The 27,827-nt window shown below is 37.0% G+C and overlaps 2 protein-coding genes across 4 annotated transcripts; both read right to left on the reverse strand.

Moving 5' to 3' along the window:
• Positions 1 to 3,833: 3,833 nt before the first annotated feature.
• On the reverse strand, positions 3,834 to 10,983 carry LOC121763711 (chaperone protein dnaJ GFA2, mitochondrial-like). 2 transcript variants are annotated; one of them, XR_006042464.1, is made up of 19 exons: positions 10,821 to 10,983; positions 10,641 to 10,734; positions 10,472 to 10,549; positions 10,087 to 10,169; positions 9,921 to 10,004; positions 9,787 to 9,825; positions 9,219 to 9,314; positions 7,984 to 8,028; positions 7,821 to 7,908; positions 7,639 to 7,703; positions 7,414 to 7,488; positions 6,781 to 6,853; positions 5,943 to 6,034; positions 5,763 to 5,834; positions 5,225 to 5,281; positions 4,959 to 5,007; positions 4,745 to 4,811; positions 4,389 to 4,561; positions 3,836 to 4,161 (listed from the first exon to the last, which is right to left on the reverse strand). XR_006042464.1 is itself a non-coding variant. In XM_042159771.1 (18 exons), exons 1-18 carry the CDS (start codon positions 10,893 to 10,895, stop codon positions 4,447 to 4,449), a joined length of 1,347 nt encoding a protein of 448 aa, XP_042015705.1. In that variant the 5' UTR covers positions 10,896 to 10,982; the 3' UTR covers positions 3,834 to 4,446. The 2 variants fall into 2 exon arrangements, 1 of the variants encoding a protein (XP_042015705.1); XM_042159771.1 differs by having other exon boundaries at positions 3,834 to 4,561; positions 10,821 to 10,982.
• Positions 10,984 to 11,773: 790 nt separating this feature from the next.
• On the reverse strand, positions 11,774 to 24,604 carry LOC121765806 (clustered mitochondria protein-like). 2 transcript variants are annotated; one of them, XM_042162048.1, is made up of 29 exons: positions 24,449 to 24,604; positions 23,636 to 23,857; positions 22,611 to 22,672; positions 22,219 to 22,408; positions 21,980 to 22,120; positions 21,713 to 21,869; positions 21,405 to 21,598; positions 21,199 to 21,300; positions 20,790 to 20,925; positions 20,555 to 20,683; positions 19,730 to 20,123; positions 19,349 to 19,453; positions 18,804 to 18,922; positions 18,314 to 18,422; positions 18,076 to 18,222; positions 17,048 to 17,176; positions 16,802 to 16,972; positions 16,544 to 16,630; positions 16,185 to 16,319; positions 15,686 to 15,841; positions 15,533 to 15,601; positions 14,916 to 15,074; positions 14,499 to 14,555; positions 14,374 to 14,414; positions 14,107 to 14,226; positions 13,132 to 13,441; positions 12,927 to 13,034; positions 12,745 to 12,816; positions 11,774 to 12,486 (listed from the first exon to the last, which is right to left on the reverse strand). In XM_042162048.1, exons 2-29 carry the CDS (start codon positions 23,847 to 23,849, stop codon positions 12,064 to 12,066), a joined length of 4,236 nt encoding a protein of 1,411 aa, XP_042017982.1. In that variant the 5' UTR covers positions 23,850 to 23,857; positions 24,449 to 24,604; the 3' UTR covers positions 11,774 to 12,063. The 2 variants fall into 2 exon arrangements, with proteins under 2 accessions (XP_042017982.1, XP_042017980.1); XM_042162046.1 differs by having other exon boundaries at positions 17,048 to 17,182.
• Positions 24,605 to 27,827: the final 3,223 nt, after the last annotated feature.

The following is a 27,827-nucleotide window of genomic DNA, read 5'->3' on the forward strand; positions in this document are numbered from 1 at the left end:
TTGATTAAGGAAACATGAAAAAACCGAAAGATAAAAGGAATTTGAATCATTCACATTCCTCTCACACTTAGAAAAAAAATGACATCTAGTGTGAAAATTACACGACTAAACACATCTCCAAAAAATCTGAAGAAAACTAGGAGAAGAAGAGGAATTTGATTCAACAATATGGCGATTGAAGCCCTCATTTTGGAGCTCTCCGAATTATTATTGGCTGTAAAAGTCTAAGCAAGAGTTCCTTTGCCAATCCCAAATATTTGTGTCGATATTAGTATGTCGCAGCTGTTGAGAAGGCATTCGATGTGATCCCGGAAGTGGATCCTCTCAAATTTGAACAACAATCGACAAAGGTTCAACATAAGGAGTTAGTTTTGTTTCATCAACACATGGTTTTGAAGAAACAAATTTGTGTCTTTTTATTGTAGATTGCTACTGGTGTTTATCTTAATTGGAATCAGTAACAATCTCCAACAACATATATGGCACAAATTTGTTCATTCAAAGCCAAGTTTGGATGAAACAAAGCTATCTCCTTGTGTTGAAGCTTTGTCAATTATTGTTCAAATTTGAGAGCATTTGCTTCCCCGATCACATCCCAATGCCTCCTCAACAGTTGCGGAATACTAATATCAACAGAAAATGAACTCTTTTTTTGGCTTTGGCAACCCATAATGATTCAAAGAGCTCCAAAAATAAGGGCTTGGCGACTATCCCGGGCTTGAATCAGATTCCTCTCCAATTGTTGTTTTCCTTCGGATATTGGTGATGTGTTTAATCGTGTACTTTTTCGGCAAATGGGATGAGGCATTGGGAAAAACATACTATCTCTGTATTTTGAAAATAGAAACTATTTCATTTTAGGCCGTCTCTTAAAATAGAAATTTTTTAAACTTTCTATTTTAGGGAGTGGACCACCTAATTCACTAACTCTATTTTTATCTTCCTCTCTCTTATTTTACCAATTCTTTTCTCTTATGTTACCCAATGTGAATTAAAACTCATGTCATTTCAAATGTTTTATTTTCAAATTCGGAGGTAGTATTGAGTTTTATTTAGATTGCAACATGGGATGAGATCCTCTGCAGTGTAACAAAACACAGCATTTGCTGCTGTGCTCTAAACGCAGTAAATAATGAACAAAACGCGACTCTTTGCTTTTATTATGATTTTTTAAAATATTTTTTACGTTTTAATTAACATTTTAATGTAGATTTGCAAGATTCCTTATTTTATGCATTTAAATATAATTCAAAAATAAGATTTCAGTTACTGATTCGAAGGAGAAATTATTACTCTAAGATAAAATCATTAGCTTTGAGATTTTAAAGAAAAAAAGTATTTTAAAAACTAAATTGATAAAAATATTAAAAAATAAATCATGGTTATAATCTGATATGATAATTAATGCGTATAAATATGATAATTAGGAATCTAATTAAATTTTATAATATTATGTATAAATAAAAAAGTGATCCACAATAAAACTTTAAAATATCATAAAAAAGCAATTAAGTAGGGCTTAGTTATAATCAAATGCATAAAATGAGGAATCAGTAACAATAAAAAAAATCATATTGAAAAGAAAGTAAAGAGGTCAGCGTTTTATTCATAATTTTCAGCGTTTAGAGCACAGCAGCAAATGCTGTGTTTTGTTACACTGCAGAGGATCTCATTCCTTGCAACATCTCTATAACTGTATGCATGACGATAGAAAAAGCTGATGGCGTACCTGTTGAAATATGAACACAGTTTAAACAATCACATAAAAGTTAGAATCGGGATCTCATTAATTAATACATTGGGAATTATTGAATGAATTTTGGGGGGTTACATCAGCCTCTAAAGACTATACATAAACAAACATCAAAATTTTCCCAGCAGAGTAATGAATATTTACAAAATTCATGAGCTAATCCAAGCCAGATAAATATGATCTTGAACAAAGTTGATGCCTTAAATATATATATATATATATATATATATATATATATATAGGGTAGTGATCTATGGCAAACACCCCTTAACTAAATAACTAGAGAACAAATCATAGTCACAAGATCAAAAAAATCAAGGGCTAGTATTAATTTTTGAATTTAAGGAGAAATTAGTTCCCTCAATCACAAATTTACTCCATAATAACAAAGCGGGGGTATTATGGTCATTGCATAGCCAAAATCAGGTTTGGAGAAGAGTGGCGACGAGCTTGCCGACGGGGGATGCAGCGGAGGTTGGGGAGGGAGAGGTATTCGAGGAGGACGTGGCAGCGGAGGACATCGGCGAGGTTGGGGGAGGAGGGGGTTGGGGACGGCGAGGAGGGGGGCCTCTGTATTTGCCACGACTTTCACTTCAGCTGCCGATAGTCTTGCTGAGAAACCAGAGAAAACGTGGTTATAGTGATGGAGAAGACGTGACTGGAGCTCGACATTGGCTGCCAAAAATGAATATTGATTAATATTGTTGATTTGTGGGTCGATTTGGACGATGTACGTCTCTAGAGTTTCTTCTGCTTTTACAAAATTGAATAAGTAGATCACAAGTAGAAAACATGGGAATCTCATACTTGTAAACTGCTTGCAATTATTATTTTAGTGGAAGAAGAGATGAAGCATATATAGAAGCTGATGATGATGACCATATAACAAGACTGAAGTAAAATTATGCTAAGAGTGATGTGTTTTGTAAACAAAAGTGAAGTAAAATAATGCTAAGAGTGATGTGTTTGTAAACAAGAGTGAGGTAAAATCATGCTAAGAGTGATGTGTTTTGTAAATAAGAGTGAAGTAAACTCATGCTAAGAGTGATGTGTTTTGTAAACAAGAGTGAAGTAAAATCATACAAGAGTGATTTGTTTTGTAAACAATAGTGAAGTAAAATCATAACAAGAGTCATGTGTTTTGTAAACAAGAGTGAAGTAAAATCATAATAAAAGTGATGTGTTTTGTAAACAAGAGTGATGTGTTTTGTAAACAAGAGTGAAGTAAAATCATGCTAAGAGTGATGTGTTTTGTAAACAAGATTGAAGTAAAATCATGCTAAGAGTGATGTGTTTTGTAAACAAGAGTGAAGTAAAATCATGCTAAGAGTGATGTATTTTGTAAACAAGAGTAAAGTAAAATCATGCTGAGTGATGTGTTTTGTAAACAAGAGTGAAGTAAAATAATGCTAAGAGTGATGTGTTTTGTAGACAACAGTGAAGTAAAATAATGCTAAGAGTGATGTGTTTTTTAAACAAAAGTCAATTAAGATCATGCTAAGAGTGATGTGTTTTGTTAACAAGAGTGAAGTAAAATCATGCTAAGAGTGATGTGTTTTGTAAACAAGAGTGAAGTAATATCATGCTAAGAGTGATGTGTTTTGTTAAAGTAAAATAATTCTAATAGTGATGTGTTTTGTTAACCAGTAAAATCACACTTTTACAATAAGAATTTTTTTTTCTTTTACAATAGGAAATTGTACTAAAAATGTATGTCAGATTTTTATTTCTAATAATTTTTGCTAGGCAAAATAGACAAAAATTAAAATGAGCCAAAATTAAAGTAGAGTGCAAGTGTATAGTGTATTTTATTAGAAAGTGTTTTATGTGATATAAAAAATGATTAAATTTTTTTAAACTTGCGTCCATCTCTCTAGCCACAGAGAATAACACGGATATCCCACCATCACCATCTCCTCATCGCACCAACGTTTCAACTACGATGTACATTTCATGAATTTCTTCCTTCTTGGCAATACAAACAATAATATGAAGATTGTTCAAATAATAATGTACATTTCATTAAGCAATGAGAATTCCAAAAACTACTACTACTACATCAGTAAATATGAAAATCTTGAACAAGATCACAACGCAGCAGCAGCAAAGTTTAAAATAAAATAAATGAAAAGGAAATAAGATTACATTGAAGATGAGGCGTGAGGTGAGACAGAGAGAAGAACTCGTAGAAGCTCCCGAGCTTCGGAGAAGTGTTGCTCATCTCTCATTCTCGATCAACCGCAGCTGCAGATCCTTCCTTCGCCTCCGACTCCGCCGCCGGCGGCGGAGACCTCTCTTTCTTACTCTTAGCGCGGGGAGACTTGATCGCTTTCTTAGAAACCTTGCCGCCTTCAGGGGAAGAACTGGCGCATGTGCGGAGGCGGCGGAGAGGCCGGCCATGGCGGTGGCTGGAGGGTCATCATGTTGATGGAGTTCAGCAAAATTGCCTCTTATGCATTTCATAAATAGATTTCCAAAAATACCCTTAGCCTATTTTATATTATTAAAATAAATAATATTTGTTCTATTAAGATGTGTGGCTGAGATTTGTTCTCTAGTTATACACTTAGTATTAGTTATATCTTGATCACTAACCTATATATATATAAGCTTTTCAATTAAAAAACAATTGCACCTCCACAACTGACGAGGCTCTGTAGTTTCTTTTTCTCTCAACAAATACAAAATACAACTCAAGCACTTGCAACGACTGCCTCTTCTTTATCATCTTCGTCTTCTTTATCATCTTTCCCTCGCTCTTCCTTAGCAAGCTCCTCCACCAATTGACGTTGCCTTTCGGTCAAGTTTCTGATACAAGAATTAAAAAAAAAGTGTCAATTGTAAGGTCAAGTTTCTTGAATAATTCTCACGCAGTCCACATAATAGTTCTAGTATGAAGTGACCATGAAACAATCCAATCTAAGAAATTGTGGAACAGGACAAGTCAAGAGTAATAATAGTATAGAACTTGGTCCAGTTTTGGGTACTTACGTTGGAATGCTAACTTTAAAGTGGACGTATTCATCTCCAAGGGAAAACGAGTTTCTTACTTTGATCCCTGCACAACACATTTGAGGAATGTTATTGCGCATTTAAGAGTTCAGGAATGTAAAGATTCTGCGAGTGCTAATAGTTGGAATAAATCAGAATAGAATGCCGAAAACTGATTATGTAAGCCAAGAAACACTTCCAGGTGAAATTTTACCTTTTTTCTTCAAAACAACCTTCTGTCCAGGTTGAGTGCCAGGGCGTACCTACAGATGGTTACGAACAAAAATAGATAGTCAGCTTAATTAATACATTGTAGCGCATCTCTCATATAAGAAACTACTGAACCCCAGACCATCCATCCGACCCAGACACATCAGGAGAGGAAACACTCACGAAAAAAATAAAATATGGAACCGAGTTGCTAGACTATGTTCCATTTTTGTACTTGTTTACATAAAAAGGAAGTAAATTTAAACAAACCTTTACAACAACTTCTCCAGTCAGAGTTGGCACCCTAATCATTCCTCCCAAAATTGCCTGAAAATAGGAGGAAGCAAGATAAAGGAGATGCACTAATAAAAAAGAGACATCCAAACAACCATCAGCATTTCATTCCCAAACAAAAACAAACTTAATCGAACAATATTTCCTGTTACAGTCATTTGTCTACCAACCCAGTTTGAAAAATATTAATATGTAATTTTGAAAAGTGGCCCATTTGTCAGGTTACGGCATGTAACCTCAAAGGAGTCATCATGCTCATCAGATAGGAAGAGGAAACAAGCATGAAATGGTTGCTGGAAGCAGCGATAACAAAAACTAAATTCAGTTTTAACTGGCTCTCTATCTTTAGAATGTTATGATTGCAGACCTAGCTTTCCATGAATATATTAGATAATGATCAGAAACCAATATTTTTGTTTTAGCAGCTAGTACTTATGTTCCACCGCATTCAATCTAAACTTCATTTTAAGCTTGTTTGTTAGATGATGTCAGACTCAAATTCCATTAGTAATACCTGAGTGATGCTCAATGTTGCATCAACATGGATATCGGCACCTTCTCTACGAAATACTGGGTCTTCTCTGACCTGTAAAATACATCCAGCATGACAACTGAGTGTAACTATCAATCAAATTTAAGCCACTTGAAACAAACACACCCATTATAGGGATATTTATGAATCTAATTATGTAACCTTGATCTTAACATAAAGATCACCATGCTGATTTCCGTCAGGATCCACTCCCCCATTTCTCGGCATCTTAATAGTCTCATCATGGCCCACCCCTGCATATGCAGATCATGAACATACAGTACTCCAGAACAGATCTTGCACAAAATTAATAAAGTTTTCAAACCATTTAATTCCGAAATCATTTTTCCTATTATTCCTTTAAACACTAACCGTCCACCACCAGTCCCTCCTCAAGTGTCAGGGCCCCCCTGAGAGTTCAATACATACACACACACACACACATAGGGCTTGGTTCCAATAAAAAACTTTTTATAGTGAGAATATGAGAACTTATAAAGTAACTGCTTAACCTATAAAATAACTGCACTAAACTCTACACTCAGCAAATACTTTGAATTACTTATAGGTCCTGCAGTTAGTTTATAGATTCGGTATGCAAGAATTGTCACATTCTCACAAAAGTTTTATTTTGAACCACTTCCCCCTCCCACCACACACACGCACATAAGAAATTTCAGAGAAACAATGCAGCGAGGACTTATCATTTCAAGGAAAATGGTGCAAGTAGGGTTTACGGTTAAGGGATCCTATACGAGACCAAACATCAATAATTGATAAGAGTAGAGTAAATGGATGGAGTGAAATTATTGCAAAGCTAATACATATCTTCCCTGCTACTTTAAAAAAATTTCTTTTTCTTAAAAAATTCTTTTGAGATTGAGGCCGTCGAATGTTTTAATCTCAAAGTTTCCGGGAACTGCTGGAGTTGTTATAACACACCCACAAACTAAGTAACCAAATAGAACATACAACAAGAACAAATTCTGTATCAACTGACCTGCCATGACATTCAACTTCACAGTTTTTGTGCCTCTGACTACCCGCCTACCCTTGCAAGATTTGCATAAGCTCTGTGACAACAGCATAAAAGCATATTTATAGTAACCATCGGACCATAGTATTTTTTAATATCCAATTCAGAAAACTAACTAGTTTTACAAGCCAAAAACTAATGCAAGAACTTCCTTTAACAAATTAATGTGTTGTCAAGCATTCCCTCTTCGGAGCAAAGCTACAAGAGCGTGCTTAATGCTTCATCAGCAATTACTTTAAAAGCATGAGTTTCTAACAATCAGTTTTAAGAAATAAATGCATGTTCAAAACTTTCACATCCTAAAGATGCACATAATGTAGCTAATAGAGTTTAATTTTGCACCCAAGTCTTTACTTCAATGTGCTTTGCTAACCAGCTTTCTTTAACAAGGATGAGTCTGATTCCTAGGAGGAGATTCCATGCTGATCAACCACTGAGATTCCTCCCTACCACTCTTAAGTAGACGCAATTACGATTCAGTTAGCAATTAGTTTGTGATAGCTAACTTGACAGTCATCTACTGGTTTGTCTATTCACTGTCCACATGAAGATATTCAAGCAACCAGTAGCATATACTGGAATGTAAAAACTACATACCGATACAATTTTTCCAGTTCCTCCACAGTTTGGACAAGTAGATTGTAGTATTACATGCCCAGCTTGAGATACAACCTGTCAAGGAAAACCAATATGTAGGTTTCATCAATCCAACAAAGACTCATGCTATATATCAGCCAAAAAAAAATGTTGCACACAACCTAGACAACTTCAGGAGGTTGGGGAATGAGTAAAAAACTCGTAGTGGTGATATAAGGTGCTCACCATGCCAGAACCTCTACAGCGTTTACAAGTTTGTGGCTTGTTACCTGGAGGAACACCAGTTCCACCTAATAATGATCTACTGTTAGAATAATAGAAGAATTATCAGAGTAAATTGCACACAGAAAGTGTATTGATTTTGAATAATTTTGGTTTGAGCCTTGAGGAAACATGTATCACAGTACCACAAGTATTGCAACCCAAATCCGTCATGATTGACATTGTTTTGGTGCAACCCTGGACGGCTTCCATAAAGGAAAGTTCAATCGAAGCCTGTAGTCAGTGTAAAGAATTTGTGAGAACTAATCCATTGAGAATACAACATAAGCAATGGAAGCAACTCCTAACCTTCACGTCCTCGCCACCCATGTCCCTATTGAAGATGTTGAAAATCTGATATCCAAACAAGGAATGCCACAGTTAGTTAATAGTATTGAGAAGATGACACTAATACACAGCCCCTAAGCAAACAAGAATGTGTTAGTTCAGTGAGCCAATAGGCTAGGACGCTACTGCCAATTTGATATGTGCCCATAGTTCTAATAACATATCAAGATATTAAATTTATATAGCCTAACACCCGCCATAGCTAGCCATCACATCACAATACTACTAAATCAGAACTTGGCGTAAACTCAGGCCTCATTCGATATTGTTCTCCATCCCTTATTCCATTCCAATTTGTTCTCTCAAAATCTAACCAAAAGATCATAATGTTCTCCGCTACACTTTCCATATAATAATACAGACATTCTCCAATAAATTTTCTCATTACATTTCCTCTTAAAACACAAATATTTTTAAAAGACATGTTTCCCACACTTATAGGGATGCTTAATCCACTTTTTGGTTCAGCGCATTAATATTCTATAACTCTTTATTACGTTGCTATTTCTCTAAATTATCTTTCATTTTAATTATTTATATGCTAACCCACTTTGTTAGTAGAGGTGCAGTGGTGCACACATGCATATATTATTGACGAAGGGTAACTTAGTCTAGTAATAGATTCAAAACTAAACTTTGAAATGGATGTCAAGCACTTCCATTCTCATGGACTTTGATCTTTTAAGCAGATAGATATTATGTTAGTAAGCATATCTAATAACACGAATAAAATATTGTGTAACATGCATATCTACTATCATTCTCTGATTCAAATGTAGCAAACAGACCTTAACTTCATGACCAGACACTTTGTTTGAGGCTAGAAAATGAAACTTTTTCACATTAGTGAAGTAGCAAACACAGACAAACTAAATGATAAAGAGAATGAAGAACAAACTGTGTAAAGGCTCCACCAAAAATACATCTCCAATTAGAATGCCTCTTCCTTTCCCACCACAGCACCTTACAATAGTTACTAACATTCCTAAACAAGCTACTTTAACATTCTTGCATGTCAATATGGCATTAGCTACCACCTTTTCTAAACAAGCTACTTCACTGCATAGCATCAATATATCAGTGGCCTCACACCCTCCCACTAGTTATTAGAAGGGTATTCATTAAACCATTCATAAACATTCAATTGTTGTATCTATCAGCACCAGCAGGGAGTACAGATATAACCTCACACTTACATCAGAGTTTTTGAATATATCATGGAAAGAATCTCCAAATGGATCGAACCCAGGACCTTCACCATTACCAGCATGTTCAAAAGCTTCAAGCCCAAGCTGTTAACAAAAAGGTTATGGCAGAAAATTTTGATTGAGATAAGACTAACATACATGATGCTTGCGGAAAACCAGGGAATGAAGCAAAATCAAATCGGACTAGTTTTTTCTTCCAGGTCCAGGCTTGACAATATCAATAGTTACTTTGAAATTCTTTCAGTTTGTAACGTTTCTCCACCTAGTTCAGAATATAGCTCTAGATTATGTTCCCTAGAGCTCAAGTAGGATGTATTAAATCAAACAAAAAGAGCTTGCGATCACATATTTATGGCCTTTTCATAAATCATCCTCACAAGTCAAATAAACATGAAAGACGATCACTGTGATGTTCAGATAACGTTATGTATCTTTAATAAGTACTATGACATTGTTAATATAAGTGAAATTCCTTTTACACCATGGTATAGCATGCATATACATGATCTCAAAATACAAAATTCACACTCTTGGAACTATAAGCAGAGATGTACACCTGATCATATTGCTGCCGCTTTACTTCATCTTTCAAGACCTGTGAAGAGTGGGACCGCATAACACAATTAAACACAGGCAAAAATATATCATCGGGGTGTTTTACTGAGGCAAACTCATAACCCAGTCACATACCTCATATGCTTTCTGAACTTCTTGGAATTTCTTTTCAGCTTCCAGATCATCCTTATTTGTATCTGGATGTAACTTCTTTGCAAGCTGCACGTTAAAATAAATCGTATAGGTTGGGAACACTTGGACAGACGGTTTTCGGGATAAACATGACAGAACAATAGCATACCCCATAATAAGCTTTCTTGATTTCTGGAGCAGTTGCACTTTTACTAACTCCAAGTAAATCATAATAATCTCTAGACAATTGAGCTGAGCAGAAAAGAGCAATAGAACAACAAGAAGTAAGGGCAAAAAGAATATAGCTGAGCATTAAGCTTTTTGACAGTGAGCTGTGAGCACATGTATATGCGTATGTATAAACAAGATTCTATATATTTTTTACTTTGTTCGGTTCACTTGCCACTTGGCTTGCCATACATGTTACTATAGAATATCAACATCGTGTATCTTCGCACTATTGTACAATCAGTGCAATGAACTTAATTGGCAAACCACATCACAAAATCCCGATCCCAAAAGCAAACTAGAATAAGGAGAAAGAGAAAAATTACCAGTGCTGTGAATTGATCTCGCAGCACCCAAATTATTATTGAAAAATAGCAGCTTCAGCCAATAATTCTCGCTGCCCACTGTATTCATAGAAACAAGAGCATCCGATTCACTTAATTGAAAGATGAAGAAAAAAACAATGAAGCAATTGCTCATACAAATTTGAGGTACCATTTCCTGATTTGGAATTTGAAAGAACACTGGATTGATAGGACCGCGAGGTGCTGAAACTTCTGCACGCGCCATCCAAGAGCGAATCACACAACTGCAACCATTTACAATAACAATGGTATGAATTGTCGATGCGCTAAAGCAGCCGCGTAAACATAAAAATACGTATAGCTATAGTACATGTGAATGCGAGTAGCGGAGAAGAAAGCAAGAGAGGGAGCGGTGGGCGAGACGGTGGCCTTGGAATCGCGCCATTGCTTGATACTGCGAAACCGAAAACAGATGTTCTGTAAATTCCCTAAAACCCTCGATAAACCCTAAACCTCTATATTAAATAATTATATATTTATATGACTCGTTTCTTTTTACAAAAGTTAAATCATTGTCCACATGTTTAACCTAGACTGATTACTAAAAATATGAATTGAGAGAGTAATTTATGTTTGTTGTAATGGTAACATAAGCTTAAACTATCTTAATGTTTCTATTTATGTTGGTTGTAATGGCTCGGGATTATTTATATTTATTCAAGTAGTGTTTGGGTTCCAAGAAAAATCGTACAAAGATTTAATCTATGATTGAGTTGTGAGATTACTTAAGTAATAGAGGGTTAGTCATGACTAATTATCACATGATTATTCATCTAAGATTGAGCTGTGGAATTGAATCTCATGAACCAAGCACACTACAAATTTAATCTGAAATACAATTTTGCAAACCGAACACCCCAATGTGTATTGGGTTTAAGGTTGTATTAATATTAATGATAGGTTGTCTAGTAGCCAATATGTATGTGTATGATTAAGAAATGGTGGGCAAAATGAGGTTTTGTATGCTCAAATAAAAAGTCATAAGTTGGTAAGATAGGATTCATATAATGGTTATATAAAAATTTAGAAAGTGTTATTTGATGATGGAATTGCAAGTAAATAGTTGTGTTCAGTGTTAACTCAAAAGAAAAAAAAAATGAATAAGATTGGAAAAGCACAATAGGAGTAGATATGACATTAAAGTCTAGATAAATTGTTTAGATGGAAACATGGAATTACAAGCGAATACATGTAGCTATTTTTGGTGAAATATGGATTCAGGAGAAATAGTTAAATGCAAATTAAAATCTATGGAAGTACATGTACAAAAGAGAAAAATGAGATTCAATTTAAATTCTCTTCAATTTTGATCAACTGTAGATGTGAACTAGATGTAAATACTTACATTTCTGAATCAACTGCAGAGAAATGCTCTCTAGATGCAAAATTCTCATAGCACACTTATTAAAACAACTTTGGAAGAGTACCGAATGCAGCTGTAAACTAATCACGCTTCAATGCAGAATGTATAACTCAATTGTAGTTGTAAAACTTAATTCAGACTGACCAAAACCTACACCTAACAAAAAAGAACCAAAATGCAGCAGCCAGGCTCAGTTAGATAACTCGGCTTTCGCTTTCCCTTTGGACTTTGTTTTCCGCTTCTTGGCGTCTAAAGCAACCAATCCCGTGCCTAATCCAACCGGAGCCTGATCTTGCTGACCTGGCTTGGCTTCATGACCTAGCACTCCATTTGAGGATTCGTCAGATTCTTTCTTCCCTCCATTAGTGGCCTCGTTTACAGCAACCTCGGGAGGAGGCGGCGCTCCTGGGTTAGTGATGTTAGAGGTTGGCAGTGAAGCCTGTGCAGGACTACCATGCCTACTTACTAAAAGAGCCTTTGCTGCTGCTTTCTTCTTCGCTCTTTCATCCAAACCCCTCGCACCATTTAAAGATTTCTTTCCAACAACACTAGTATTACTAGAACTCCCAGCAACTGCAGCTGCTTGAAATGCTTGTAACAAGTCTGGATGCGCCTGACATTACAGATAATGTCTCAGTATACTCATAATAAATGCTTGTATGCATGTGCTCTCTCAATAATGCAAAATACTGTTTTACCCCAGAAAACAAAATCTATAACTTGTTTTGCTTCCTAAATTTCTGGTAGAGAATGGTCAAGATCCAACAGAACGACAGTTACATAATATTTGCCTCAAGTTCAATAATAGGAATCTGATCTTCTTTCCGAAAAAAATCAAAGTAAAAAAGAATTCTCTCACAATTATGAATACCTTAATCATATCAATAGCCTTCTGTGCAGAATTTGGATCCAAAGCCTGTCCTTTCTGCTTTTGCGCATTAGCCTGTAATACAAACAATATTTTATGTTCTCTCGAAAGGTAAGGATATCAATTGGGCTAATAAAAACAAATAAAGCAAATGACTTCCAGAATAAACTAGAATAGATCATTACTTGCAGTTCACGCATTTTGAAAGTATTCATCCAGTTCTGAGAGTCCTTCGTCCTAGAATCGTCCTCACCAAGTTGTTTGAGAAGAATATCATATGTTTTCTTTTCGTGCTGCCATATAAAAGATCAAATAATATTAAGGAATGTTCTTACACTTCAACGCATCAAACGGTCCTATAGATATCAATCTTTGGCAGTCGGCACATACCTGGTGACAAAGCTTAAATGCTCCCATACAGTTAAATGCAATTGCCAAAGCATGATAACACACAGCAGTCTGAATATGTTCCTCTCCTAGCAGTAGTTCATTCTTTTTCAGCGCTTCTTGCAAGTATCTAAGGGCTGTATCCATTTTCCCGATATCTTGGTACATCATGGCGACATTTATGAATGTAGCAGCAACATCAGGGTGATCTGGGCCAGATGACAAACTTAAAAGAAGCAATGCCCGTGACATATGACGCAATGCAAGCTCTGTTTGGTTCAGACCATGGTAAAAGAGAGCCATGTTCCCGTAACTGCAGAAACCACCATGTGAGCATGGATGACAGCAGATTAAGGGTGCATAAGAGCACCCCACCACTAGAGAAACTTCCAAAGATGATAATAATAGACACGCATGAAAACAAGACCCACAAAATATGGAAATTCATTTTAGTCAATCTGTCAGTGTAGATCAATAAAGATTACCAAGTCCAAAATAGGTCCCATACATTTGTCCAAAAAACTTTTTGGCCCTATACATTAGGTGTGTTAAGCTTCTGGTCCAAACAATACGTTTTGGTACATATTTAACGTTTATGTAAAAATTATCAGTTAACCAGGTTTTGACCTGATTGATGAGTTCAATATAGACCAAAACATATTATCTAGGACCAAAAGCTAAGTAGCTAACATGCTTAAAAGGTAAAAGACCAAATAGGTGTTTTGTGCAAATGTACGTGACCAATTTTGGACTTTAAAACGCAGTTGATGGCTAATTTTTTATGAAACAATTAAATATGAACCAAAATTTATTGTGTAGGACCAAAAAGTTTTTTTAGCAAATATACAGGACCAATTTTGGACTTAGTCGTCAATAAAATACTACATTATGATGCATGAAATAAAGCCTAGATATCATGTACGGACAATAAAACTAGAACACAAAAAATACGATAGGAATAAGAGGAAAGATTTGTGCCTGTGAGCAGTATCAGGGTGGCCTAGTCCAAGGCAGCGTTCATTTATAATAAGTTCCTTGTGCTGTTGCAGTATCGCTCCAGCCATGTCTCCAGCGTGATACAAGACCATGGCTAAGTATCTGAAAACAAAGGTGTGCAGTAAATTAATTAACTTATAAAGTGACAAATCTGATGATTTGAAGTCAGCTGTCAAGCCACATTGAATATTAAGGACAAGTAAAGCAATAATCACAAAATTAATATATAAGCAAGTATCAGTTAACTACCTGCAACAATTTGCAACCTCTCGATGCATTGGACCCGTAACCTGCAGTTTTGTATCTGAAATTGGTTATCCATTCTAAGAAAGAACACTGAGAGATCATAGAAAGACTGATAATATATATCGGACCTGCTGAAGAATTGTGAAAGCCTCCGAAAAGAGCACATATGCCTCGCTAAGCATTCCCTGACAAAGCAATGAAACATCATTAATATAACGAGAATAAATTCATAATCAAAATTTGTGTAACAAAATTTGCAATATTCGGAGATTAAGTTAGCAAGCAATATGGTAATGATCCCCGCAGATAAACATAAAACATCCATAATAGTATTGCAAGCAGTTAAAAAATGAAACATTGTACTAGCAATCTAGCATACTTCCCAATCAATTTGAATTTGAGATTATTCATTATTCTGAGTAAACACACTATTTCTAAAGGATTAATTACTACGCTCAACAGCAAAGATGGATGCATCTATGATTGCATGGCAATTGAGATGCTATTAAACCCAATTGTCCATGTAATAAATCTTAGTAGCATACCTCTGACAATTGAACTTTGCCCTTTTCAACCAGATCTTTGGCTTCTGAACTGATTGGAATAAAATATTTTACCACCGGTTGCATATTCAGTATATCAGAAACTTGGAAAGGTGTGGCAGCACCAAAATCATATTTGCGAGCAGTAATGGTGATTCCAACCTGATCACAGAGGTAAAATACGTAATGAATGCAAACAACCTACTACCAAAATGAACTTAATCCCAACAACAGTTAAGGAAGCCAACAATTATTGTTTTTATCAACTGAATGCCATATTATGCCATTAAGAGAAGACATGTGAATAGCAACTGAACAGAAATGGATATAATAGAAGATGAAATTCCTCCCAGCACATGCAATACCCTGATTATCATGGCTGCTTCCACATCTTAGACAGAATAATAAGAAAAGGCAGAGAACCTTCCAAATAGTCAGTCACCTAGATACCCACATTAACAATAGCAGTTCAAAAAACCAGCAAATTAGAGAGCCTATTCATTTGTGCAATCATGGTAATATATTACAGCACTATGCTAAAATTACTTGTAGGGAAACTAAGTTATCTTTTATGAAGGATGTTAAGTTAGGTTTTCAGAGTTTACTCAACAAAAGATTACCTTTTGGCAAAGATTTCGTATTACTGAAATTTTCTTCACCTGGTTCCTTGCATCCTCCGGTAACTCAAACTGAAGAAGATTGCGTGCAACAAAATAAAGACATATATTTACCAATAAAGAATATAAATGAAGTCAAATGATATCACAAGAAACCTGGTACTTGACTTTTGCAAATTCCTGAATGTCAGCCCATAAACTTTCCGAGGTAAAGCTCAAAAACAAGGAGTGCTTCTTTTTCATATAATCGCCACTTTTTGACTTAGCTTGTGCTTTGGAAGACTTTCCTGAAGCATGATGACCTGATTGACCCTGTAAATAAATATAGTATAAATGTCAGCCTGGCACCAAATCGAATAGTAAAGATTCAGTTTGTTCAACATCAGAATGAAATTGCGACATGATGAGAATGACATTCATCTTCCTCAGTTCAACTGTTTACAAAGATCTTTCTAAATCCAATGCAAGGATGTTTTTTATGTTGTCAATTGAAACTATTATGAATCTATGAAATTGTACAACTAAAGCAGAAGACTAAAGAAGAAGAAAATGCTCATGAAATCTGAGCTTTTCCATAAAGCAGAACATCAATGTAGAATAAAAAGAAAAGAGTTCAACAAGATATTCAAAATAAAGCATTAAATCGCATGTATACCTTTTTGTGGTTTTTGGTGTGTGTACTGTTTGCAACACCTTTGGCAGACATACCCTGAACTTTTCCAGCAAAACAGTTCAAATAATGTGACACTGCATGCCCGATATCATGATCTGCTGTGTCTCTTAAAGCATCCTGCATATCAAAGTGGAAGACAACTTAATGTAATGCCCGGCAAAGTACACATAATATGGCAGATAGTTTCATCTGACAATCTTGTAATAAAGCACTACAAAGAATGCCCATACTGCCACATATTAAAGTAGAGACACAAAAGAAACCACAAAACTAACTGTAAATATCAGGATCAACTACTACTTGACAAACTGACCAGTGCATGAGTAGGGTTTGTTAGTCACCTTAATAACATGCTTAGCAGATCTGACGACAACCTCATTGGAACAAAGATCCCACAAATGAGGCATATGCCTGGTCCCCTCAGCTACCTGCAACACCAATCAAAAGATAGCCTCATTGAGTAGACAAAGTGACGCAGGTTTAATAACAAATAGCCTTCTGAATCGGTACAAAAGAACATAAGATCCAGTTTCAGTTACAGAATACAAGGGGGTGCAATATGAAAAAGGGATTATAATTCATTTTGAGTTTGTTCATACCCGTCCGATATACCGAACATTAATGCCATGTGCATGAAGTGCTTCTGTCAAAGTTTGTCCATCCATAGGTGAAACTTCAAGGGTGCAAAGATCATGTATGAATTTAGGTAAGGCAACATCTTTTAGATATAAACTTGCTTTCCGCACATTTTCTTCGTCTGCAGCTATCTCCTGGAATGGTGAAAATTTTAACAAAATTCTAAATGTGCAGGGGATGAGGCAAGTTTGAAGGATCAAATAAGCTACCTCTGGATTCCCAGATAGCTTGAATTCAGTAAAGACATTAGGATTGAACAGTATCTCCTTGGTTACATCTTTTCCATTGAAGTGACAACCACATTCGTCAATATTCTGCTTTTCACCATCTACGGCATCCTGTGACTAAAATATGGTCAATAAGCGTAAACAAGCAAGCAAAACAGAGAGCCGAACAGGCTGAGAGTAACAAGTGTGACAGCAACAATAAATAGTTCATCATTTCATGTTATGCAAGATATTCTAGCTTGTGACAGCAACAAGTGTGAACAGTTCAAATCCCAATAATTGTTATAGTGGTCACCCCTTCTCAATTTGTTTGAAGTGGCAAATATCAGGGCCATCTTAGTCAACATAGGAAAAAATATAATAATTTATTAAATAACTCAATCCTTTATAATTTAGAGCAACGAAAAACATAGAGAATAAAAGCAAAACTCCAATATACTCATTTGACCAAGGGCTTGTATACATAATTTCAGGAAATTACAAATTTGTAAAAGTTTCCAGCTCCAACTTATGCAAGCATGTACCGCAATAAAGGGTAAATTAGAAAAGTAAAAAATCAATTACATTTTGTATTTATATCTTTAATTGCATAACACACCCTGGACGTGCGATACACAGATATGAAATCAAACGCATGTGTGAAAAATGTATGTCAGGCCATTCCAATTTCTCTGGGTTTTGATAACTTAGGCAAAATATAATTACGAAGCATCTAAACAGATCTAGTACCCCCTATATAGAGTAACAAACAAGATCCAAGGGCACACAAATATTCCCACAGGATATATGGCTGCTTATCATGGTAGAAATGCTAAACTATGCACATCCAGAATATGGGCAAGCAATGTCAATTTAGAGTAGAAGTAGATTAATACAACCAAAAAGAATATTGCCGGTGCATTAACATGCAAAGAACCAACTTGGGACTAAATAAATTTCCACAGTTGAATCACATCTTGTAAAAGCTATGTTTCAGTCAGCATCTAGACGATATTTTTCAAAATGATCACCTGTAACTGTGAATCAGTTGTTGCTGATTCGGCATTTTCCTCCGATTTCACAGATTCGTCACCATTATCGGCACCCAAAGAATCAGAAGCAACAGGATTCTCTTCTTGTGATTCACACCCAGGGCTTGACTTCTCACCTGCCTCAGCCTTTTCATGCATAAAGGAAAGGATAGTATGAGAATATATATTAGTCAAAACCCTTTCTGCACTGATATTAGAGTGGAAAGCAAAGTCTTACATGGCAAAACGCAGTTATAAGTTCAGGCCTCAAAATACAAAATCTGGAACCAGGTCCATTGTAGTTTGCATCACGAGGAGTGACCCTCATCAAATCCAGAAGGTAGTGTCTGGCATAGCACAATTTAAAACAGCATAAAATTTTAAGACAAAATAGATCAAAAGTTGCATGTTCACAGTAATTAGTTGGAATAACAGCTCAAAGCAAGCTAAAATGAGGAAATCTGTTTCTCCAGTTCTACAGGGAAGTAGCACTTAACAAGGATCATAAATTGAGGTCGTGTGACACTTTTTACCTCTAACAAACTTATCTACTATTTCAACCAAGGAAGCAGGAATGCAGGGTGATATATTTAAAGAATGTCTGCTTGAAGAAACCTCCATTACTAAATACAGAGTGATTTCTAGCAACATGGGAAGCCAAATAATAAAGAAGGTAATTCAACAAGACTAATGACAGAATTTGCAAACCAATCTGAATTCAGAGTTACCTGTCATCACTGCCAACAATGCCCTTACACTCAACTGGAGCAGCTAGCTTGACAGCATTACCAGACCCATCAAGTACAGTGTGCTCCTTCAGATGAAGTCGTTTAGAAGCTTCCAGAACCTGAAAAATGGTAAAGAAAATCAACCAATCAAATTAGAAGAATGTGGCACTTAATAGTAGTAAACATTAAGTCCTTTTGAAAGATTAAGACAGAATTAAAAAAGTAATCAAGCATGGTTCACTGATAGCAAGTCTAAGATGTGGTTGCAGGAACTACTGTCACAATGTCTATTAAAGCACCCATAAAAGGAAAGGTAACGCACCCAATCACCAGCAGAAAAATTTAATAGTCTTTTAATGTTAGGCCTACTTTTTCTCCAGCCTAAAGGATTTTGAGGGGGCAGGAGGGGCAAAAGATAAGTAAATAGAGAATAAAGTGCACACATGTAACTTAAGTGATTTTCCCAGAGCGTTCAAAAGTAACAAAATAAAAGTTTCTGGAGAAGGAGATGAAATATCTCTTTACCAAATATTTCTCATTTCTACCTTGGTATGAAATTCTTCACTCCAGCAAATTGTCTTGCCATTGTCAACAGAACCATATAGAAGGGAGTCTGATTTATCACCTTGGAGAATTCCGGGCAAAACACTCTGGCAAGAAGAGCAAAATTATATGCATTAAGTAAAAGAATCACAGTTAACTGACATTACTGACACATGAAGAATGTACCAGCTGATCCGTCAGTCTAACACATAAGATCAATCATACAAATGAAGGGCCATAATAATGACGTCACCACAATAAACCATACAGTAGAAAATGTTTAACACATTAAATAATAGATCTTAATCTGCTCGACGTCACACCCAAATCCAAAATTCAAATAATACTTGTATTCTGTTGGAAAATAGGTCTTAGCACCACACCTGTGCTACCACCCTGTGACCTCTGTAATCAATAATGGCCATAGCAAGACTGTATAACCCAGGAACATTAGCTTCCTGGAATGCCTTTGTGCCTTTTAAATCATTATTAGCACTTGCATATGTGGCTTGCTCACTTTCAGCCAATGGAGTCTCTGCAGGCACATCAGGGGATGCCTCAGTGCCATTTACAGTTCCTGCATGTGGAACAGAAGATCCACCCCCAGTTGATTCACTCAACGCTGCTTGTGTTAGAGTCTCCTCATTTTTATCAGAATAAGTCTGACATTGAGCTGTGCTTTCAACTTTACGGAGCTCTTCTGACGGCCGCCTTTGGGCCAACTCCTCAAGGTCCGCATCAATAGCAAAACTGAAGAATATGTTGTTGTGAACATACCTGAAAACCAATAACAAACAAACATTAGATTAACACAACTGTAGACTAAGACATTACTAAGAAGTTGCAAGAGATATAATTTCAAAAATATGGTGGTCCGGGGCATTGTCATTTCAGTTACGAAGACAGAGGGGTTCACTACGCATAGGTAGAGGAAAAATACAGCAAGATAACACAAGAATGATAATGCATACAGTTCAAGTGTCCCATTGATACCTAAACAGCTAAACTTGAGTGTTCATTTGGTGATTTTGGTCACATTATCAATGAAAACAACAGTAAATGTCAATGATTAGCCACAAAGCCTAGAGAAGTAGATGGCATATCCAAAAGTAAATCTAGAAGAACAGGCGGCATAAGTTCACAAAAAGTAAAACAAATATCAATGAAATTGAAACATTAGAAATATCAATATTTATCGGCTTACTGACATATGAAAGCACTCCGGATCTGTTGGATTAATAGGTGGAATGCATCTGCTAATCACTCCAATAGCACCGCTAGTAGCCGCATCAACAAAATCAGAAGTAACTTTGTAAAGAGCTCTATCTCTCAGGATCCTGCAATATAAGCATAACAAGTACGAAAATATTATATAATGAGTTTACACTGAGGATACTCTGACTGGCAATAGACTTATAAACTATAAAGATATAAAAGGTATACCTCTCCTGATGGGTAGCATGGGGGAACTCCCGGCAAGCCTGCAGCTCTTCATTCCAATCTCTCTGCATGCCGATCAACTCACTTCCAAAAGAAAGTGTCAGAGAGTTTTCTGCTCTGGCTGCATCACGTTTGTGTTCTGAATACAGAATCACCCATGAGAAGTTATCAGATTAGAAATAGGGATGAAAGAAAAAAAAATAGGGAAAGAAGGAATTAAGGAATACAAAAGATTTGAAGATTGACAAACTGTTAAATCCTGAGGAAGACAGGAAAGTTAGGGAGATGTACAAATTGAATAAAACAATTGGACTAAATGTAGCACCTCACAAATGCAAGCATATGATGATGACTAAATGCTACTTATGTGATATATTTGTATACATTGTGGTAAGGTATCACTTGTACTAACCAGGGACAGGATACAGGCCAAGCCATGTATCTGGTGGCAACAGAGATTGAACGTTCTCAAAGGGATGTGCCAAGGCCTTCCTCTCCAAGGTTTCACGGAAAGCTTCAAAATAAAAAAATAACATGAGTGATTTATAACAACAAAGATGATTCTTACATTTGTGAGCAAAAATAGTAAGCTAGTTGGATACCATATATGCTTGTTACCTTTTTTGAACTTAGGACTAATCTTTTGCAAAAGACCAACAAGGGTTGTAGCTTCTGAACCAGCTCTGTTGGGCCTTGAGTCAAGAATATTCTCAGTGCTGGAGTTAACATAGAAACTTTTTGTTGTTCCTGTAATGCAATATTTATTCCCTTCCAGTATTACCACGTCCAAATAAATCAAGTCTCCAGAAAGCCTGATAATCAGATTTAGAAATTAGGAACAAAAAACATTAACCAACATATAAAGCAAAACAATGAAGATACAGAATATCAAGTCATAAATATATGAAAATGATGAGTTAAACAACCTTCTGTAGCTTGGAGGTGGATTAAATGAAGAGAAAACAATACTTTCAACACATTTGATCTCTTTGGAAGGAGATGACAACAAACTGTTAAGTGAACTGGTAACATTCTCCATAAAATCCAAATTATCAAGCTCTGGCACTACAGCTTTCACAGTATCTATACACAGAAATAGGTGAAAGAAGTTACAAGTCTGCTCCAAAGCAAAACTCACATATAATTCAACTAAATAAAAGAAAAGAGGTCTATATCTTGAAACAAATACAAACCTGCTTTATTATTAGCTGTGTTTCGACCTGTTTCATGTTGTAGTGCAAGTGTTGTTGATAACGAAGAATGTAAGGTCGAAAGAGAAAGTAGGTCCCTTGTTCGATGAACATGAGCTCTGATGGATCGATCATCATATAATGCTAAAGAGGGAAAGGCACAAACACACATGCACATCAAGAATTAGTCTCACTTATTGAGTATCTGCTAGCAACAACTGACTAGAGTGTTTTAAACATACCAGCAACCATTTCCAAGAAGCAGCTCCCAGAAGTAATATCAGCAACCTCGGAGATCTCGTTGTAATCTTCTAGATGGTGAACAGAACCTTCCTTTGCGTGCAGTAACAAGTCATAGCAAGTCATAAAACATGTTTCTGGGGCATCAAGAAGAAACTGCCTTACATCCATTACAGAATCTCCAGGGCTTAACTGCAAAAGCCCATTGACCGAATCAATGATACCGATATTCAAATAAGAGAACAAAGTAGAAATAGATCTTCATATCAGATGATCATTGAGTAGGAATCAACACATCAACACATAATATAATATCCCAGTGGTGCTGCATAGAACGCAAACTAGATCTCTAAACCATATCCAAATATCTTTTGAATTGGCAATCTCAGCTTACCTGCAGCTCAAGCTTCTCTCCTCCTTGTGTTTTCACGGGAACAGGATATATGTGAACCTCAGCTGCAATGGAAGGAAAATTAATCATTTAGCATATACTGTCACGTAGATTCGTGAAATGTTAGTCCATGTGTATTCTTCATGTTTGCACTTGTGCAATTTGCAGAATCGAAATTACCATTCAGGTGCATTCTCAATCTAGAGAAGAAAATCATAAGTCAATCCAAAGAATAAAAATTATAAGGAACCAACGAATTCAACAGACAGTTCTACCAAGCCAATTAGAGGTATAAATGCCAGTGTCTAATTTTAGAGAAAATACCAAAAAAAATATGCAAAAGACAACCAATAAAGAAAAGCTATGAATGAGAAAAGACTCTGGATAAATATCATGCTATAAGAAAAACAGAAACAAAAACTGCTAGCCTTTCCTCAGCAAGGTTATACTTCTAGGGTTAGTTCAACAGATACTCACACCTTATAAACATGGTATACTACTTATACGAATATTCATTTTACTACTAAATCAAATTGAGACTACCAAGCTTCAGAAACTCAGTAGCAGTCAGCAGAGGTTAAGAGAAAAGAAGGTCGTCATTTTGGGATTTTACATACTAGAATATCATTGAGTATTAATTATCAAAATCACAGTATAAATCACGTTGCCAAGACCAGCATAATTCAGTAGTAGAACAAACTGCTCCACATAGCTTAATCTGAGCATAGATCATAATCAGAACCATGCTGCAACTTTCCAGTTCATATATTTTGTGCAGCTGTCTGATAGATAATCAGGAAATATTTGGGTTTAATATAATTTCAAAGTGCTGGGAAGTAATTAAAGAACTGAAATTTTTAATCAGGCTGTTGTGAAAGATTTCTCTAAGATTCTTTTTATCGGCATTACTACTTAAGGAGGGCAAAAAGATTTCTCTAAGATTCTTTTCATGGCATTATTTTTTTAAAAAGAGGAAGTGAAACTACAGATAACAACTGATGACTTAAAACACAGAATGAGGGTCCCACCTTGCTTCGTTTGATGCTGCTCTGATGTGTTATCCTGTTCCTTCACCTCCGGCTTTGTTTCTAGTGATTCACTCAAGCTTTTATCTCCATTGGCCTCTGAAGCAGGGGAGCTATCATTTATGGGAGCATCCGAAGAGATAGGCGGTTCTGATGGATTCTCAGCGCTTTGCTGCGACCCTTTACGGTTCTTTCCCCTATTCGACTTTCCCGCCATCTTTGACCCTTACATCAGGAAACAAACACTAGTATTAGGAAAATTAAACGCTAAGCTCACATGTAACAGCAACTTATGAGATTCCAAATAAAAACAAACACATATAACATGTATATAGATGATTAAACTACCAAAGGACAAAAAAATCGGGTTTTTCTTCTACGGACTAATGTTACTATTCATGGCCTTGCTCATCCATGCATACAGCACAACACAATATGCATTCTAACATTACAAAATGGGAAAATTTCACAGTCAAAGCACAAACGAAATTGATTAATTCTCAATTATATTCGTGGCAACGGCAAATATGATCCACAAGCGATAAAAATAAACCATTTTGAGAAGATTGACGAATCGAATGGATGAAATACAAATAATAATACGGACAAAAAAATGGCGAAAAGCATGTGTAACTCCAAGCTGAAGATAGCAAACCACAAACCTCAATCCAAATCCAAATCCAAATCCAAATCCAAACATCAAACAATTTAATGCAAATCAATAAAGCACTAATAATTATATACGGATAAAACGATTTGTAGTTGGAGATTTACAGATAGTAAGTAGTGAGTAATCTATATTGTATTGAATATTACCAATCCAAGAAGGGGGGAGAATCGAAAGCTCAATGGATTGACAAAACCAGTAAACAGTGAGTTGATGGCAGAGGGTTTTGGCTGGTGGCTGAGGTTTAACCTTTATGAAATTAGGGGAATGAAATGTAGGGAGTGTTTCTGAGAGACTGAGAGACGGCGGATTCTAATTTCTTGAACAAATTTATATTTCTAATACTGGACTATTTTTAATCTTTTTATTATAGTAATTTCTATAATGGGCAATCTCATCTGGCATTTACTATTTGTTTTTATTTTTGACAATCATGTGCAATATGCATAGATATTAGCAAATGAAATTGTAAGGGTGTCCACTATAAGGTGGACACGCCCAATAGCCCCGCCCCAGTTTTTTGTCCATAGCCCCGGATTTTTGTCCATAGCCCCAAAATTCTATTTCCGCCACTATAGTGGACACCTCCAATAGCCCCCAAATTTTATAATCAATTTTCATTTTAAAAATAAAAAATTTTGCATGCGTCGACCGCCGCGCCGGAAGCTGCGGTCACTATGACCGCCGCGCCTATAGGCGCGCCTCACCCCCACCAGCCGCGTCCTCGCCCCGCACGCGGCGAAGCCGTTTCCGCCCCCCTCCCCCGTCCTCAGGCGCGGCGGCCACCCCAGCCACTATGACCGCCGCGCCTCCCGCCTCGCCCCACACCCCTCTTCGGCGACCGCCGAGCCGCTCCCATAGTGGACACCCTAATTATAATCTTATTAAATTCATTGATTGTAGCGTTAGGTTGACCTATAGAATTTCCAGCTTTCCTTTGTAAATTATTTATCTTTTATATAAGTTTATATTTAAAGTACTAGTAGTATAATAATGGTCATTTTTTATTTGGCAATGTTGTTGTGATGTTAATCAGGTCACTCAATTCGAGTTTCAAGTTTATTAGGTGTGGATTAATTGAATCGAAACTCTATCAGGTTAGACATTTTCGTCTCTAACCCTAAACGTATGGGGTTACATGCTAACGATAAAATTATTAAATTAATACTATGTGATTTATCCAATTCATAATGACAGAAATTATTCATATTTATATTTAATGTCAAATATATTGTGAGAATTTTGAAAGTATACTTAAACTTGTACATGATTAAATACTACTCGTAAAAAATAATGAAGTTTGATAAATCTTGAGTTATCAAATGATTTAATACATAAGAATAGGTTTTGACGAAGCTTGATATTTGGAACTCCAATTTAAAATTTGTAAATTAAATAAAACGTAAATACATTTCGAAACATGGCCAGTAATTTGGAATAATTAGTATAGTGAATTTAGAATTGTCAATTCATTTTTATGGATGGAGAGAGTATTATTAGCTTGTGATATCGATGATAAAATATAAAGGTAGGCAGAGCCATTCAGACATACTCCATTTAGAAAGAAGCCATGACGATAAGAATCCTTTTCTAGCTCCATCAAAAAGCTATTTTCTGTTTTCCAATTCGATATCAAAGGTGCATCTATCTAAGAGCACCCGCAACGCGGGCCGTTCCGCCGGAACGACTTCGCAGCGGAACGCGTTGCGGTGCATGGTGTCGTCGAGGAGTCGTTCCCAAGCCGTGCCGGGTGCTGACGGCACGACCCGCGGCACGGTCCGTGCCGCCACGCGCTTCGGCGACGTGGCTCTCCCCGCGTCGTGCGTGACGCCCACTCGCCGGCCCGCGAGTGGGCGACGTCACGTGCTGACGCAATAATTTTTTTAAAAAAAACGTTCGATTTAATAAAAAAAAATTAACGGTAATATTACCGTTTTTTTATACCTTTTTTAATTTTTTTTATTATTTTTTTATTTTCTTATTCTATAAATACTCATAATTCATCCTCATTTCACACACAACTACACATCTATTCTTCATAAATCAACTTCATTTCCTCTTCAATTTTCATATTCAATCTCTTCACAAAATGTCCGGCGACGGCAACTACGGCGGTGGCGGCTCCGGTGGGTGGGATCTCAACGCGTTCAGCGATTGGGAGACCATGTACAACACACTTGGTGGTTCCAGTTCGTCAACGCCGGGCACCCAGGGGTCGCAACGCCGGGTGGGTACCAACCACCCACTTTCGATGTGGATGCATACGCTCGACCCGCCGCCTCGCGGCCTTCTCAGGGATTGTCCCAGATTCGGGAGGATATCCCCGTTGCACCCACCCAGGGAGAGGCCGAGGTGGTGGAAGCTCCAGGGCTGCGTCTGAGGCGGGCGATGAGGAGGAGGAGGAACAGGAGGATGAACCGGAGGATCTGGGTCGGCATCCGTACAGCAACGAAGAAACAAAGGCGGTGTACAACGCCTGGATCACCGTCTCGTACGATCTCATCGTCGGGAATCAACAAGCCGCCAAGTGCTTCTGGGAAAAGGTCTGTGATGTCTACCACCAGACTAAGCCGAAAGGGGCCCGGAAGCGGAAATATACAATGCTCCGTGCTCACTTTCGTCGAGTCGACGTACAGGTCAAAAAATTCTGCGGCATCTACTCGGCCGAAGCGGCGCAAATACCAAAGCGGAGCTTCGGGCGCCGACATTCTGAGGGCGGCTTTGCGCGCCTTCCACCAGGACACCGGTCTACATTTCAAATTTGTTGATATTTGGCAGCTCGTCAAGGACGAGGAAAGGTGGGCCGGCGGTGTCTGCTCGAGCTCGGGCTCAACCTCAAAGCGCACGAAGCACACAGCGACCGACAACTACTCGTCTGGTGACACCGGTGAGGCCAGCGAGGGTGAACCGCAGGTGTTTGGGGGTACGGGGTATCCAACGCCCGACGAATACGGGGGATCTAGCCGTGGGCGCCGTCGGCCGCAAGGGACGAAGGCGGCTAGAGCGAGGAAGGGCCGAGGCGAATCAAGCCAGCCGGCCTCGGGATCGGGCTCGCGGGGAGGCTCGGACACACTTATGGTGGCGTACATAACCGCCACAATGGTGGACACTTCCCGCTTCTCGTACGCCCAATTCACGACCTGGTAGAACGGAATTGTTGCTATGGCAGCACAACTTGGCCTTCCGACTCCCCCTAAATCTCGACCGCCTCCGGAGGATGATTCGCCGGCGGAGTAGTTTTTTTATTTTCCCACGTTTAATTGTGTGTTTTTTATTGTGTGTTTTTTATTTTTTAGGATTTTAATTGTATGTTTTTTATTTTTTTAAGTTTAAGTTGTAAAATTTTTTTTAATGTTGTGTGTTTTTTAATAAAGTGTGTTTGTTTTTTATTAAAGTGTGTTTTTTTAATTGAATTGAGTTGGAAATAAAAAAAAATGAAATTGAATGAATAGTAATTTAAGTAACGGTTAAGGAACGGAGGGTTGCAGGTTCCGTTCCTTAATTATGGAATGGAGTAAAAAAGTACAG

The sequence above is a fragment of the Salvia splendens genome, chromosome 14, assembly GCF_004379255.2.
Source record: "Salvia splendens isolate huo1 chromosome 14, SspV2, whole genome shotgun sequence".
NCBI classification, from domain to species: domain Eukaryota; kingdom Viridiplantae; phylum Streptophyta; class Magnoliopsida; order Lamiales; family Lamiaceae; genus Salvia; species Salvia splendens.